This window comes from Fusarium oxysporum, chromosome I, assembly GCF_013085055.1.
Source record: "Fusarium oxysporum Fo47 chromosome I, complete sequence".
Classification (NCBI taxonomy): Eukaryota; Fungi; Ascomycota; class Sordariomycetes; order Hypocreales; family Nectriaceae; genus Fusarium; species Fusarium oxysporum.
Window position 1 is genome coordinate 6,179,169 of NC_072840.1, and position 13,053 is coordinate 6,192,221.

Genomic DNA, 13,053 nt, shown 5'->3' on the forward strand with positions numbered 1-13,053 from the left:
TTTGGTCCGAAGAGCATTCTCAAATATCATTGGATGAAATCATTGGGTTTATGCCCAATTTGTATATTATAGCCGATTATATGGGTCTTCAATTCCATCCCATTGGTCCATCATTTGCAGTACAGTAATAGGTAACGTTATGAGCATTGATGAAATCTAGAACTGACTATAATTTCTTACATAACGCTTCTTTAGACATTTTAACCTCTCCAAGTGATTTGAACCAGTACGGCGAGAATTCGTTTCAGTTGATCTCGCCCACTTCTGTGAGTAGTCGATTCTTGTCAATTATGAGGGTATTATTAGGGAATATTCTAGTCATAGGATGTCCAGCAATTCAACCGTATATCATCCTCCCATTATTAAATCGTGTTCAATAGACTATGGCGAAAGGGTATACCCATTTGTCCCATATCCATAAGCACATACATTCCGTGCTTCCCACTTCAAAAAGTCGCCCAAGTCATGATCCAGATTACAACCCATCGGGGGTATTTCAGACTTATCCAAGTCCTTCCCATCTAATGAGATCTGAATTGGCATCATTGGACTCATCGGACTTGACAAAGAGCTCGCTGTGGAGCTATCAAGGTCTTCCTGGGTCTCCGCCCATTGCTGGGTCTTTTGTCGTATCATCTTTGGTCGAATCGGTTTCGGCGACTTGAGCGAAGGCATGCGGCAGTCTATGGTCGGTCGGATAATTGTTAGGTGTTTTGTTTCGTCTTGGCGTTTGTTGTTTAGGGCGTTGGTGAGAGCTTCGAATGCTTTGTCTGTTTGGCGGATGATGCACTTGTTGCAATCTGCAGAGGCACTCAATGTGTGTCTGTGATCTAGCGGTGTGTTGTTGGTACTTGAGGCCGGAAGAATTGGCATCATTGAATGCCTTTGTTGGCGCTGTGCCATTCCAGATAGGTTGGTTGTTTGGAGTCGCAGTGGTGATCTTCGTCTGAGTTGTGAGATATTTGTGCCACCTAATTGTGACCGTCTGTCATCCAGACTGCTGTCTCGTTTTATATCTGATCCATCTCTGCTAATAACAGTGAGGAACTCCTCCGTTCCTTCGAAGCTGCTTGGCCGTAACACGCATGCAGACTGGCTATGTTGGTCCAATGAGGGCGAAAAGGACATGGAACTGCGGACGTCGTGGACTGCAGAAACAGTCTGAATGAAGATGGGCTCGGAATCAGCGACGCTTCCGAGTGGTTTTGCAGTCGTCGGCCATTTTATTAGTGATAGAGCTGGTGATGCTGGCTCGGCGCTGGGTATTTCTGGGCTTTCGAATGACAGGGATGGCTCGCTCTCGGTAGGTGATTTTGTAGCGGGCGTTTGCGATAGCTGTAGAGCCTTGCATCGTTGCTCCCAAAACTCAAGGCCATCGAACCTCTTTACCATTGTGGAGTTGGTATATGCTAGCAAGATAGTAAATCCATAGAATAAATTATGTCTAGTGAAGAGAAAAAGTAAATATGAAGAAAAAAAGAATGGGTCGTTTCGTTGAAATTATACTGAGACAATAACATGATCAAGGGAGCATCCCTAGAAAGGACGAGGGCAAAACTACTGTAATTAGACACAAGCCCCATTTACATTCCGGCTCTGTTACGACGTGACGTCCTCGTATCAAGCAGGGTCTAACACGGTAGATTCGGCGACACCTACGAGCTACAAGGGTTAATTGATGGTATCGTGACATTCATTTTGTGGCTCGTGCCGATTACGTCTGGAACGAGCCGTTGACTGTTGGCACAGCCACGCTCCACTAACACGAGATAAAAATAGCACCAATAAACGTGGTCTGGTTCTGCAAGCTTGGGCTCCATTGAGTTAGTCACGCGCAACGTGTTCGCAGTTGAGATTTGCTGGGAAGAAAAGTATTTAAGCTTCTGGTGTCCGAGGAGTCCGACCGGACTTTGATAGGGAAGTGGCTGAAGACAACGTTACACGACTATCGCCCTGGCTTAGATACATGACGTAGCGTGTCTCTGGGTTACCCTAGAGATTATCAATTTCAGGATAATGCGATTAGCAAAGGGATAAATCCCCCTTCAAATGGCTATTGACTAAGTTCAAGGAAAAGGATAAATCCGGATTACTCCTTAGACATGTACCAAATGCTGCGACTATTAGATCACGGTAGTTTACTTATAAATAAGGTTAAATACGCAATGCTTTAAAAACACCATCACGTCAGGGGTCTGAGTCAAGGATTCATACTATAGTACAATGCGTAAACACAACGACATGCAAGATAAGCGAGCCGTCAACACCTACGAAGACGTCAGCAGGCCTCTAGCCTTTTTCTCGGGTGACGTTGAGCTGTGTTGGCAGAACAGTTCATTTAGCCGGAATATGCCGTTCGCCACCTAGACCAATGTCAGAGCTGCTGTCAGTGCAATCTAGACTCCAAGAAGGAATATCGCACTCTGAAGCCAGCTCAAAACAGTAACATCACAAGCTACAGTGGCCGAAACATTAGTAATTCTTATCTTGTTCCTATCTCTATCGCGCTGAGAGGAATACGCAAAGCTTCCCCGTGGGGCATGAACCCCTCTAGCCGAGATTTCCGAGGTTCACTACCGTCGTCCCACATGGGTCCAGCCCCTTAGCCCCTAGCAGGGGGCCTCATCCACCACCACTCAGCGAGACAGTGAAGTTTGGGGTAAATCTGGGGTTCATTCTCTCTGCTCCTGTTCCTCCTCTTCAACCTCGGGTACCATCGTCTCCGCCTTGTACCAGGATGAACAACACTCAGCAACCGATTCGCTTCGCCAAGAAGCCTGTCTCGAGGAAGCGCGCGACAAAGGCGTGTCTTAAATGTCGCAAGCGAAAGGTCCGGTGTGATGTCACCCGCACGTCTACGCCTTGTACAAACTGTCGACTTGACGGCTGCGAATGCGTCGTCGCTCGTCGCGCTGATGCTTTGTATGTTATCGATATCATCACCGCCTATGATATACTGACGTGTTGTAGTCCCATTCCTCATCGAGGCGCGTCCGTCGTCTCCGACAATGCCGACCTCATTCGGGACTGTGAAGCCGTCACGGCAGCTGCATCCACGTCGCCGTCTTCGAACCACGATAACCCTACGAGTCCTGTCGACGATGCGACTACCGTGCTACATATACTAGAAGAAAGCGAATACAAAACATCAGTCGAACATCAGGAGCGGGTAGACCTCGAGTCGCCCACGACGAATACCACTGAAGATGTCGTCGAAGAGATTAGAGAGATCCCACCATATACACCCTCAATTATCGAAGAGCCCAGCGAACCCGTTCGATCCGAACTCAAAGCTCTATACTCATCAATGCCCTTCCTGAGGACCCTCAACATGCGCGACTGCGATTTCTACCATCTAAATGCTCAAGGCTGTCTACGCGTCCCTTCCAAGCCGATCCTCGACGAATTCATCCGACATTACTTCCTCTACATTCATCCGTTACTCCCTCTCATCAACGAAGCCGATTTCTGGAATGCGTACGATCCTACACCTAATTCTGCGACGTCTGGGACCCCTGTTTCGATGCTTCTGTTGCAATCGATGATGTTTGCTTCGTGCACTGTACGTTGACATCACCACTTTCGTGTGCTGGTTGTTCTAACAAATAAAGTTTGTCTCAAAGGAGAGTCTCCGCACGCTGGGATTCGCCACCATCCTCGAAGCCAAGGAGGCTTTCTACACCAAGGCCAAGGTGAATATTACGTTATTGTTGGGAATGCCGTTTCTAACATTGATCTAGCTTCTATACGACTTCTCGACCGACCCCGATCCCATCTCCATCGCACAGTCTGCCCTCCTCCTTACCTACTGGTGCCCAACCTTCCGTTCCGGACCTGGCAAGGCAAATAGCAGATGGCTCCGAATCGCAATTCAACACGCCAAGTCATGCGACGCCGACAGTTACGACTCCCCCTCTTACGGACTACACATATCACAACAAGATGTCAAGAGACGGAACATACTTAAACGTATCTGGTGGTGCTGTATTATCCGCGACCGAATCATGCCCCTCTGCGTTCGCAGGAACATCCAGATCACTAGTGCCCATTTCGACTTTGCGAACTGCTCCCCATTATGTTACGATGATCTCGTCGATGAACTTGAGTCGTCGCGGGTATACAACATCGCCACAAAGCACAAGCTCATCCTTACATTAGAACGCCTTACAGAACTTTGTGTTACTCTTACAGATGTCCTGGGTCTAGTGTATCCTACCGAGACATTACCGATCTTAGATGCAGAAGCACATTCGACAGCGTATGCGCAAGTACAGGAACACAAGAGGTCACTGAAGAACTGGGCAGTGGCTACAAGACCACCGCTCGCCATTCAAGATTTGACATTGAGTTCAGGAGGATACGAGGACTCTGCGGTATTGTTCACTAATCTAGTCTGGATATACTTCCAGTAAGCTCACCTAATACCACTTGAAACTCAGTTACTGACAATTTCTTCAGCGCCAGCCAAGTCGCCCTCTGCAACTACGAGCTTCACCTCGGTCTGATATTAGGCCTCGTCAACCAAAATCCCACCGCATCACACGAGACGCAATTCCTCAAGAACAACCGAAGAGATCTCCGAAACGCCACCAAAAGCATAGCAGAATGCTTTGCCCGATTACATCCCCACCGACTCACCCGTTGGCTACCCAGCAGCGCTGTAGCATGCACAGCCCTCCCTCTCGCGATGCACATGGTCGACATGAAGATGTCCACTGCCTCTTCCGCGACCGAGATATGGGCCCGTCCAGAAGTTGCTTCCAAGCAATCGCGACTCAACGTCCTCATCCAAGTTTTCAGGGAGCTTCACCCCAAGTACGACGGCGTTCACTCTATTTCCAAGACCATTCGATACTTTATGGAGTGCAGTGACCGCGAGGAACCTCCACAGATGATGCTTACCAACGATCACGCTGATGTACTGGCCCGAAGTCCAACGCAATATCTTAGACTGGCTTTGACCATCGATGTGTGTCTTAGTCAAGATCGCCTGGCTCAAGATAGTGACTTTCCAGCTGCTCTAAGACGTTTCTTCAACAGGAACCGTTCTTTGATGCCCATGCTATTAGGACAACCACAATTCGCGCCAATGCCAATGCCAATGACGCAACAGATATCCCTCCCTCGACCACTATCGCCAGCAACATATGCGAAAAGCTTTTCGCGATGGATGGAAGACGACCCATCCGTGGGTTTTGCTATGCAGATGGGTATAGACATAGGACCCCAAACGCCTATAGTCTACGAAGTTGCGGAACGAGCGCAAAAGACACATTCCGAGACTACGGAAGAACCATCTCCAGTGTCTGAGCAGTCACAGTTCAGTGAATCGGTAATGGGCATGGAGACAACGGAGGATCTGTTACAGCGTCTTCAGGGGGCAGTGAGTTGGGCTCAGAATGACCAAGCTTTGTATTTTGCCCAAGAGATGGGTTTGCTCTCCGATGGAATTGGGTTTAATCAGGGCTATTTGTAAAACAGCTTGCAAGCGTTGAGATTTAATGACATGACATGAATATCTACATAATCAATATCGCTCTATGATTTACGATAGTCTTTCTGTTCTGTCTGAACCCTTGACGTTATGCCCCGGTTTGTTATTCTTGCTACTCAGTTTCCACGAGGGTACATCCGGCCACCACCATTTCCAGTCCTTGCATCTGTAGCGGAATGCTCGACACTGCTCAAAAGTTCAATACTTGCATCCGAGTATTGATACCCTCTATCCCCCTGTCGAGAAGAATCACCTGCAGAGTCTTTCTGCCTATCCTTGTTATCCGGTATCGAGTCTACAGCAAAGAGAGTCACCATATCCTCGTCTATACCTTCCAGCCTGCGTCCCTGACATCGCAATACCAGACGAGTATCTCCAAGATGTTTCGACAAAGGCTCTGCGCCAGATGTTTCTGCTGCAGGGACGATAGTGTCGATATCGGGGTTCCTTGTAGTCCGCAGAATAGTTGAGAAAGTAGTTGCATAGGATGCCGATGCAGACTTGATGCATAGCAGTCCGACGATGACAATAATCGCAGAAGCCAGTACGCCCATCCCATATGCAATGAACAGGTTGCGAGGCTCATAAGAAAAGGCGATTTGCGTGGTGAGGTAGGTGATGTTACCATGAGATGCAGTGGTATCGTTTTGCCTATTGGAAGTGTTAACAGAGCTCCGGTCAAAAAGACAACACGAGTGCACTTACAGTAACTTTGAGTTACTGAAGAGGCTTATCGTAGCATTGGTAAACAGCTGCTCCAATGCATCAGCCATAGAGATATTCCCAATTACAGATTCTGGTGCTTCTGAGCGGTCTGTCGCCGTATTTACGCCACCAAGAACTTGCATCTCTTTGGCATCCATGAGAACAGAGCTCATGATCTGTGTCTGGGTTGGACGCATAACACCGTAGTGCGATATTCCCAGACTCCCAAGCAGCAGTTTACCCAGGGAATCCATGAGCGCGATATAAGCAACAGCAGCATTGAACTGACTGGAGCCTGTATCCTGGTTGAGGCCGGCATCGATGGATGTCACTCCCTTCAGTCTCTTAGACTTGTATGTAATATTCTGCCGGCCGTTGTCAAACGTGAAGTTGACGGCATAGGATGAATTATAAAGAGAGCACTCGATCGACTTGTTTGCCATGATATAACTGCTGGACGCGGGCTTATCCGGCACGACAACATAGAGCTTAGCCGAACTGGTGGCGTTGGCCGTCTGATCAATAGACGATACCGTCGAGATGAGAGAGTAGTTCATTGCACCCCGCAAACCAGCCAAGGCATAGCCCTCCTCAGTGCTGTTCATTGTGTTACTACTTGGAACAAACCCTACGTATCCGGCGGAATCTCCGCAGCATGTCTCGTTCTTAACAGCTTCAGCCAGAAGTTTTGCAAAGGACGTATTGCGAGGTGTACCGCATGAAATTGAAGGGCCGTAAAAGTCGACGGAATATGACGAATTGGGAAAGGGTGCTGGGATAGTCAGGACAGAGCCGAGAGATGCCACTGATAAGAGCACCCGTGAGACATAGCTCGAGGGAGCGTAGTATCCAACTCCACCTACCCCTGTGAATTGGGCAAAGTTGAGCATGTTATCGTAGTCGAGCAGTGGAATGGGAGCGTCGACAACTGTGACATTTGGATGGTCAGATACCTGGACGGTAAGTGTAGCTGGAGTAACAACTGCAATTAATGGGAGTGCCCTACAAGTAAATGTCAGTAAGCTGTAGATAGTTCGAGGTTCTTGCCTACCAAGCTATTATGGCCACTACAGCAAGCGCCGGCGCAATTGTCCAGAGCTCCCAAGTAGTAAAGTCCCAAGCATTATGCAAGACGCCAAAAAGCGAGTTGACCCCCTCGATAGTGACGGATTTTGATCTTAAAGTTCGCCATAGTATTTGCGTGTATGCGAACCCGACAGCTGCTGACAACAGGGCTCTTGCGAGGAACGCTATACCGGTGCCGACACGGAGAAACCACTCCTGTTGGTTTTGGCTCTTGATGACCCTCCCGTCTAGATAATGGTAGTAGAGATGATGGCCGATGGCGAGTAGTAGTCCCAGGAATAGACTCCCTGTCATGAGGACGGGGGTCAGCTTGTGGATCGCCATGTTGCGGTGTTTGTGGGGTGCTGGCAAGGTTATTAATCGTCGCCGGGAATGGTCGACCTTCTTGATTAGAAGCGCGACCCCGGGAATAAGACAAATCTTGGTTTCGTCTGGAGAGACTCCCAACTATATACCATGTCGTAATCGTCGCTGCGTTAAGTGAAACTGAAATAAAAAGATGAAAAAAAAGAGCCTTGTCAGGCAGAATCTCGCAAGGTTATCCCGTTTTCTGCCTTGGGGGCCAAATCCAATTAGGCACCCTCTGAAGAGCCTCCAAATATCTTACCCCGCAACATGAAACATGTTCGTATCGGGGGCGATTTACAGGGTTGCATAGGCGTAAACTGTATGACCTAAATATTCTTGAGAGAATGCAGATGTGCTATTTGTTGTCAAGACCTGTAGCTTATAATCACCGCAGAGAGCTTGGCTTCAGAGAATATGCATTAAGGGCTTGTTCTTAAATAGGATTATTAATGCAGATACCAGACTCTCAGTTCCAAGGATCCTTGAGCCAAGGTACGTCGTCTTCAACAGGCTTCATTCCGGCCTGAAGCCATGCAGCTACAGCACCAAGCTCTCCCCATACTCTAAGCAGGTTCTCGAACTATGCCCTCAACTACCTCGTCCTGGATCCCATGGTCCAGCATCTCGCCCACCAGGTCTGGAAACTTTGAACCGTCCTCCAGCCCCCGCAAGGTCGCTGGCACGCCATCAAAGTCGCTCCCTATATGGCGCGACCAGCGGTGTTGAATGCTTCTGCCCCCTCGAGCACGCTACTGGATATGAGAAAACAGGATGATGAGGCACGAGTAATTGCTGTTTCTGTCCTGACACCTTAATTATTGAAAAACATTGGCAACTATATCATTGAGCTGCCTACGAAACACTTTGTTGCCTAGTCCCCGAAGTAGACAAGAACCTGACCACAGGTCACAGGCGTGGTATAGGAAGAATACTAAGAGATTTGGGGGAGCGAGAAGACAACGATATACATCCAATGCTTGAGAAGGGTTTGGGCTACAAGAGAAGCTGATCAGTTAGCATCCGATGTGCACAGGTCAGGTGCATCTTACGTCTAATATGGGGCAAGCGGCGGCCAGCTCATTAAAGCCCCCAGAACCGATCTTGCTAGGGACTTTCGTGAGCCCCCGGTGAGCGGTTGGCTTCCTGCTTTTTCAAGTAAGAGCTCCTTATCGGCTGCTGTGTTTGTTTTGGGATGCATTTCCGGTACAATTGGCTTCGCTGTTCTGCCGCTTTGGTTGTACATTACTTTATGATAACAACAGAGAACTCGATATGTGCAGAACACGACAATGATGGCCTTGAGAAATAAGATGCGGAGCTAATGCCGGCTGTGGGGAAGGCTGAAATAAAAACCACAAGGGACTACCTCTCGTTGTTTGATCACTAATCACGAGAGCATAATCGGAGATCAGTCTTGCCGTGACTGAGCCAGTCCACCCTGAACAGCACTATGTGGCTTGCAGCATGCATACCTGCCTGCTGTGCCTGAAAACAGAAGAGGGCAATTAGCCTTCGGTCTGGAGAAGTAAGAAGTCGATTATTAATTAGTTTAATGAATGGTTTCATGTTACTGATCTAAATCATTTGAAGAATGACAACTATATCACAGCGAAACTAAAACTGAATCCAGCGTATAGACCAACTTGTCACCGCTCACGGTGCCATTCCAAACTTCCTCGAGTCCCTAGAGCACTGAAGCCAATCCAGAGCCCTGAACGTTGACCTTGGGCTTGTGAAGCTGAATCTTGCTCTTGGTGAGCAGACTTTCAGCAAGAACCCAGAAGTGACGAGCAAAAGCAGTATCTTCCGGCTTTGCAGGAAACGTGTGGGGTCCCAACTGAAAGGCTTCACCACCGTCCTACCACTGCGAGGCATGTGGGGTGCCAGGAGCAATTCTATCGGACAGATCACGCATTTTCCTGACAGACGGGGGTGTTATGTAATGACGATCTTGGGTGGTGCGAGACAGGCGCTACTGATCAGTAAACATAAGAGGAAGCAGTGTCAAAAGAAAAGACGGCTATGACCAATCAAACAGCCTTCACTCAATCCGGGGTTCAGTGTGCCCGGTACAGAGGTACCTGACGGCCCACTTGCCATCGGGTCGTTTAATAATACCAACCTGCTGATCAATCAGTGGTTAGAGTCTATAACCAATTAGAACGGCATTAGAACCGCATGGTACTGACTACTTTGGCTGGCTAGCTATATCTACCGTAACGCCCATCAAGGTTTTTCAAGTTCCCTGCACCAATTGTGATGTGCCAAATGGCCCATCCCTGAAGTGCTGCCCCGTTTGCCCGTCCAAAGTTTGGATAATAGATTCTGCATCTGCCACCAGTTGGGCTCTTGCATCGCCCAGGATGTGGTGACGCCATGGCTGGGTGCCTTGTGAGGACATGAACTTGCTTATCGTGGAAATATCACTAACCGTACGGCAACCTTTCATGGTCAGTTCAACGTGGACTCGTCTGACGTCACTCCAACTGAGGTCTTGCACCTGTGTAATAGTATATAAAGTAAAGCCTCAATAAAATGTAGCAGAGTATGGAGACCAACGGCACTACTCTTGTGAATTGTGATTTACAACCTTCGGTAGCGAAGTTCAACCACTATCTAATTACCCTTCTATGGCAGCTTAGTCATGAACCTGGGGGTTAGTCCTGTTAAAGGAAACTTTCTGCTTTCACTGCTCTGCTATTAATCATGTATGCCTGGAGCGAGAAAGGCTCTTACTAGGGAATTAAGACAACGACTGCATACTGCAGTCTCTACTAGTATTTGTGAACTTGGGAATACTTAAGAGAAGTCTGTTTATGAAAGGTACTATACTAAGATGAGTTATGTGGTAGGAGGCTAACTACAGACCACCGACTTCTCCTGGCATTTAGTGCACTTGATAATAGAATAGACATAGAAATATAGACCATAACTTCAGGATTCATAAAATAACAGGATATTGTTACGTACTGTTGAGAGATGCTATTGTCTAGCTTCTGTACAAGCTAAGGTGCTGCGGAATACTTCGCAGCTATATTATTGACTTGTGACTGACGTGGCCGGGAGGGGAGAATATAAAGGTCCGCTAGGCGCATAATGTGGGATCAGAAAACTGAGCTGGCGCTGGGATCGACTACACCAAGAAGCCTCGCAACGAGAACCAAGAGCTATACTAAGAGTTCCGGTACAACACTAAAAAGAACATGGATGAAGCAGGGTCTTGCGACCGCGTACCGGGTCAAAGAGGACGTGTTCACAGGCTAGGAGTCCGAGTTTTCTGCCAGCGGGCAACATGTGGGGTTAAAAGCACCTCTTGAAGCATGTTCACGGCTCTTTTCACCAAGACGAGACAGCATTGGCCAAACCTACGAGCCAAACTTTGTACTAGCCACAATTGCCAATCGCTAGCGGTCCAACTAAATGTAACGAATTGGGAAAGTAATTCTCTGCACCCTCTTACTTAGCATCTCATCATGTGGGCGAGACCATGCTATTGAACTGGAATCTATGATTTCTTGCACGGGATGGGAAATTCACTGATGGAAACTCTTAAAACCCAAGCGAAGTTCTTTTCATAGTTTTGAGGCAGTGTTATAAGTTTTCCAACCCTAACATCCTTACTCTTCGTGTATCTGCTTTATATCATCGAGCTCAACTAGAGTAGCGATCAGGCGATTGATGCAAGACTGAACTTGCTCCTCTCCTTCTTTATCACGATATGAGCGATCCACTTTGCAGTTCAATAAGCTAGCTGTAATTTCTCGAAGTTTCGAAACCTACGTGGAGGTCAGTATATGCTTTCGGGTCACTCTTGGCTTTTCCTTGGCTAATTTATTGGAAGCCATGACGGCCATAGTGAGTATGGGGAACCTACTGCGGCAGTTCCGTTTGCTTTGAGAGCGGAGATGGGTGTGACAGTGATTATATGGAATGATTCCAGAGCAATTTCCTTACGAAGGTTGCCTAGTCGGCAATTATCGTCTTTGCTTTCTCCAGACTGAAATACATCCAGGGGCTTCACTTGATGGTGGTGTTGATTTGGTTCCTGAAACAATGTATTGTTGGCTGACAATGTCGCAAGGACGATGCTTTGGATGAAGAGGCTTGTCATGTATATGTTCGCCCGCGAGATGGCAAATGAACAAGTGCATTGATTTGCATGCCCGTCTCTATTGAAAAGTCTCAATTCGTCAGGTAGTTGGCTGCTGATGTTCCGCAAGGCTTGTATGATATCCATGCCTTGTCCGAAAGTGAGCACGCTGTTACCACAGCTATTGGACGTCTGTTCTGGACATGGTGGTGAGAATTGGCCATAACGCGGGTTTCCAGGTATTTTGTCCGGTCCCAATGCGACTGCACAGAGATAAATTTTAATTAAGGCAATGAACCCAGCTAGCAGCGGCGTGGCTGTGGAATCTTCACATAGTTCCATTTTATCTGGAAATGGATCATCAACCTCAAGTAAAACAAGGAAATCCCAGTCAATACAAGCTGGATTGTAGCTGATCCCCGTATGCGGCACTGGATATGTGAGTCTATCGTGGCTACGAGAATTAGTTAGCTAGGACTCGAGTTCGCTTTTGAGCGTCTTAGCAGATGTAACTTACGCCATTACAATAAATATCATCCAAAATGCTCGCTTGCATATTTCAGAGTTTATGTTGTCGAAATCACAGTGTGATTCCCGTCTGAACAGGCTCAGTTTCCTCATACACAAGACCGCCTCGGAGGCGTGCACCCAACCATAGTGAGTCCTACCCGAACCATGGAGTGCCACACTCAGTATATATGAGCACACCATGTCTTGAGCGTCGGGCTGGATACCGGTGTGTAATCTTTGCGATGTCTTGCTGAGTGCAACCAAGTAGTGAGCCCTTTCCACCATGCTGCTTATTGTTTCGTCAGGATGAAATCCATAACTTTGAAAATTTCGTGGTGACCAAGAGATGGCAAGAGCTGAAAGGGAGATGCATAGTCGATAAAAGAATGGGTCAGATTGGTAGCATTTATTTTGGAAATCTACCCGAAAACGTGGTCGATGTATAATGGGATGAAGTGGATAGATGTGTTGGAGATAATCTGAAATCAACAGCTCGAAAATCTCATTGGAGCAGAAATGTTCAATTGTCAAATATGTGACGAGTGATGAGGTCAACGAGGACAGGCTTTTCGGAAGACACTGTGCATGTGCAGCTATTCCTTCATTCTCTGGATCCTTGTGGTGAGGATCGTGACCCTGGGCTTTAGCTTCGGCAACTCGACTGCCCTAATATGTCAGCAAATTATCAATATCAAGGACGAGTCTTGATTGTTACATACCGATTAGGCGGGCCCCGAGGCTTGCGAGTAGTCATAAAGGTGCATGGCATTTCGACCTGCACACAGCGTTTGCATGACGTACCCAGTTGATCGAAGACACA

The 13,053-nt window shown here is 47.7% G+C and overlaps 4 protein-coding genes across 4 annotated transcripts; 1 reads left to right on the plus strand and 3 right to left on the minus strand.

Annotated features, from left to right (window-relative positions):
- Positions 1-35: 35 nt before the first annotated feature.
- FOBCDRAFT_213665 (uncharacterized protein) lies at positions 36-1,533 on the minus strand. The gene has a single exon (XM_031194953.3). The coding sequence runs from the start codon at positions 1,390-1,392 to the stop codon at positions 382-384; it is 1,011 nt and encodes a 336-aa protein (XP_031029691.2). The 5' UTR covers positions 1,393-1,533; the 3' UTR covers positions 36-381.
- Positions 1,534-2,576: 1,043 nt separating this feature from the next.
- On the plus strand, positions 2,577-5,600 carry FOBCDRAFT_213666 (fungal-specific transcription factor domain-containing protein). Its single transcript, XM_031194955.3, has 5 exons — positions 2,577-2,922; positions 2,971-3,562; positions 3,612-3,692; positions 3,741-4,408; positions 4,459-5,600. Exons 1-5 carry the CDS (start codon positions 2,738-2,740, stop codon positions 5,474-5,476), a joined length of 2,544 nt encoding a protein of 847 aa, XP_031029693.2. The 5' UTR covers positions 2,577-2,737; the 3' UTR covers positions 5,477-5,600.
- FOBCDRAFT_153652 (uncharacterized protein) lies at positions 5,587-7,609 on the minus strand (the record flags this gene model as incomplete). Its single annotated transcript, XM_031194956.3, has 3 exons — positions 5,587-6,145; positions 6,200-7,201; positions 7,251-7,609. The coding sequence occupies 3 exons, from the start codon at positions 7,607-7,609 to the stop codon at positions 5,611-5,613; spliced, it is 1,896 nt and encodes a 631-aa protein (XP_031029694.2). The 3' UTR covers positions 5,587-5,610.
- A 3,641-nt stretch (positions 7,610-11,250) lies between these two features.
- On the minus strand, positions 11,251-12,518 carry FOBCDRAFT_125706 (uncharacterized protein; the record flags this gene model as incomplete). The annotated part of the gene is made up of 3 exons (XM_059607799.1): positions 11,251-11,409; positions 11,508-12,177; positions 12,241-12,518. The coding sequence occupies 3 exons, from the start codon at positions 12,516-12,518 to the stop codon at positions 11,251-11,253; spliced, it is 1,107 nt and encodes a 368-aa protein (XP_059466652.1).
- Between the last annotated feature and the right edge of the window lie 535 nt (positions 12,519-13,053).

Bases quoted from the DNA above. Each gene is read 5' to 3' on its own strand.
- FOBCDRAFT_213665 (XM_031194953.3), bottom strand. From the start codon at position 1,392: ATGGTAAAGAGGTTCGATGGCCTTGAGTTTTGGGAGCAACGATGCAAG.
- FOBCDRAFT_213666 (XM_031194955.3), top strand. From the start codon at position 2,738: ATGAACAACACTCAGCAACCGATTCGCTTCGCCAAGAAGCCTGTCTCG. The intron at 2,923-2,970 runs GTATGTTATCGA...GACGTGTTGTAG, and splicing joins GCTCGTCGCGCTGATGCTTT to TCCCATTCCTCATCGAGGCG. The intron at 4,409-4,458 runs GTAAGCTCACCT...CAATTTCTTCAG, and splicing joins CTAGTCTGGATATACTTCCA to CGCCAGCCAAGTCGCCCTCT.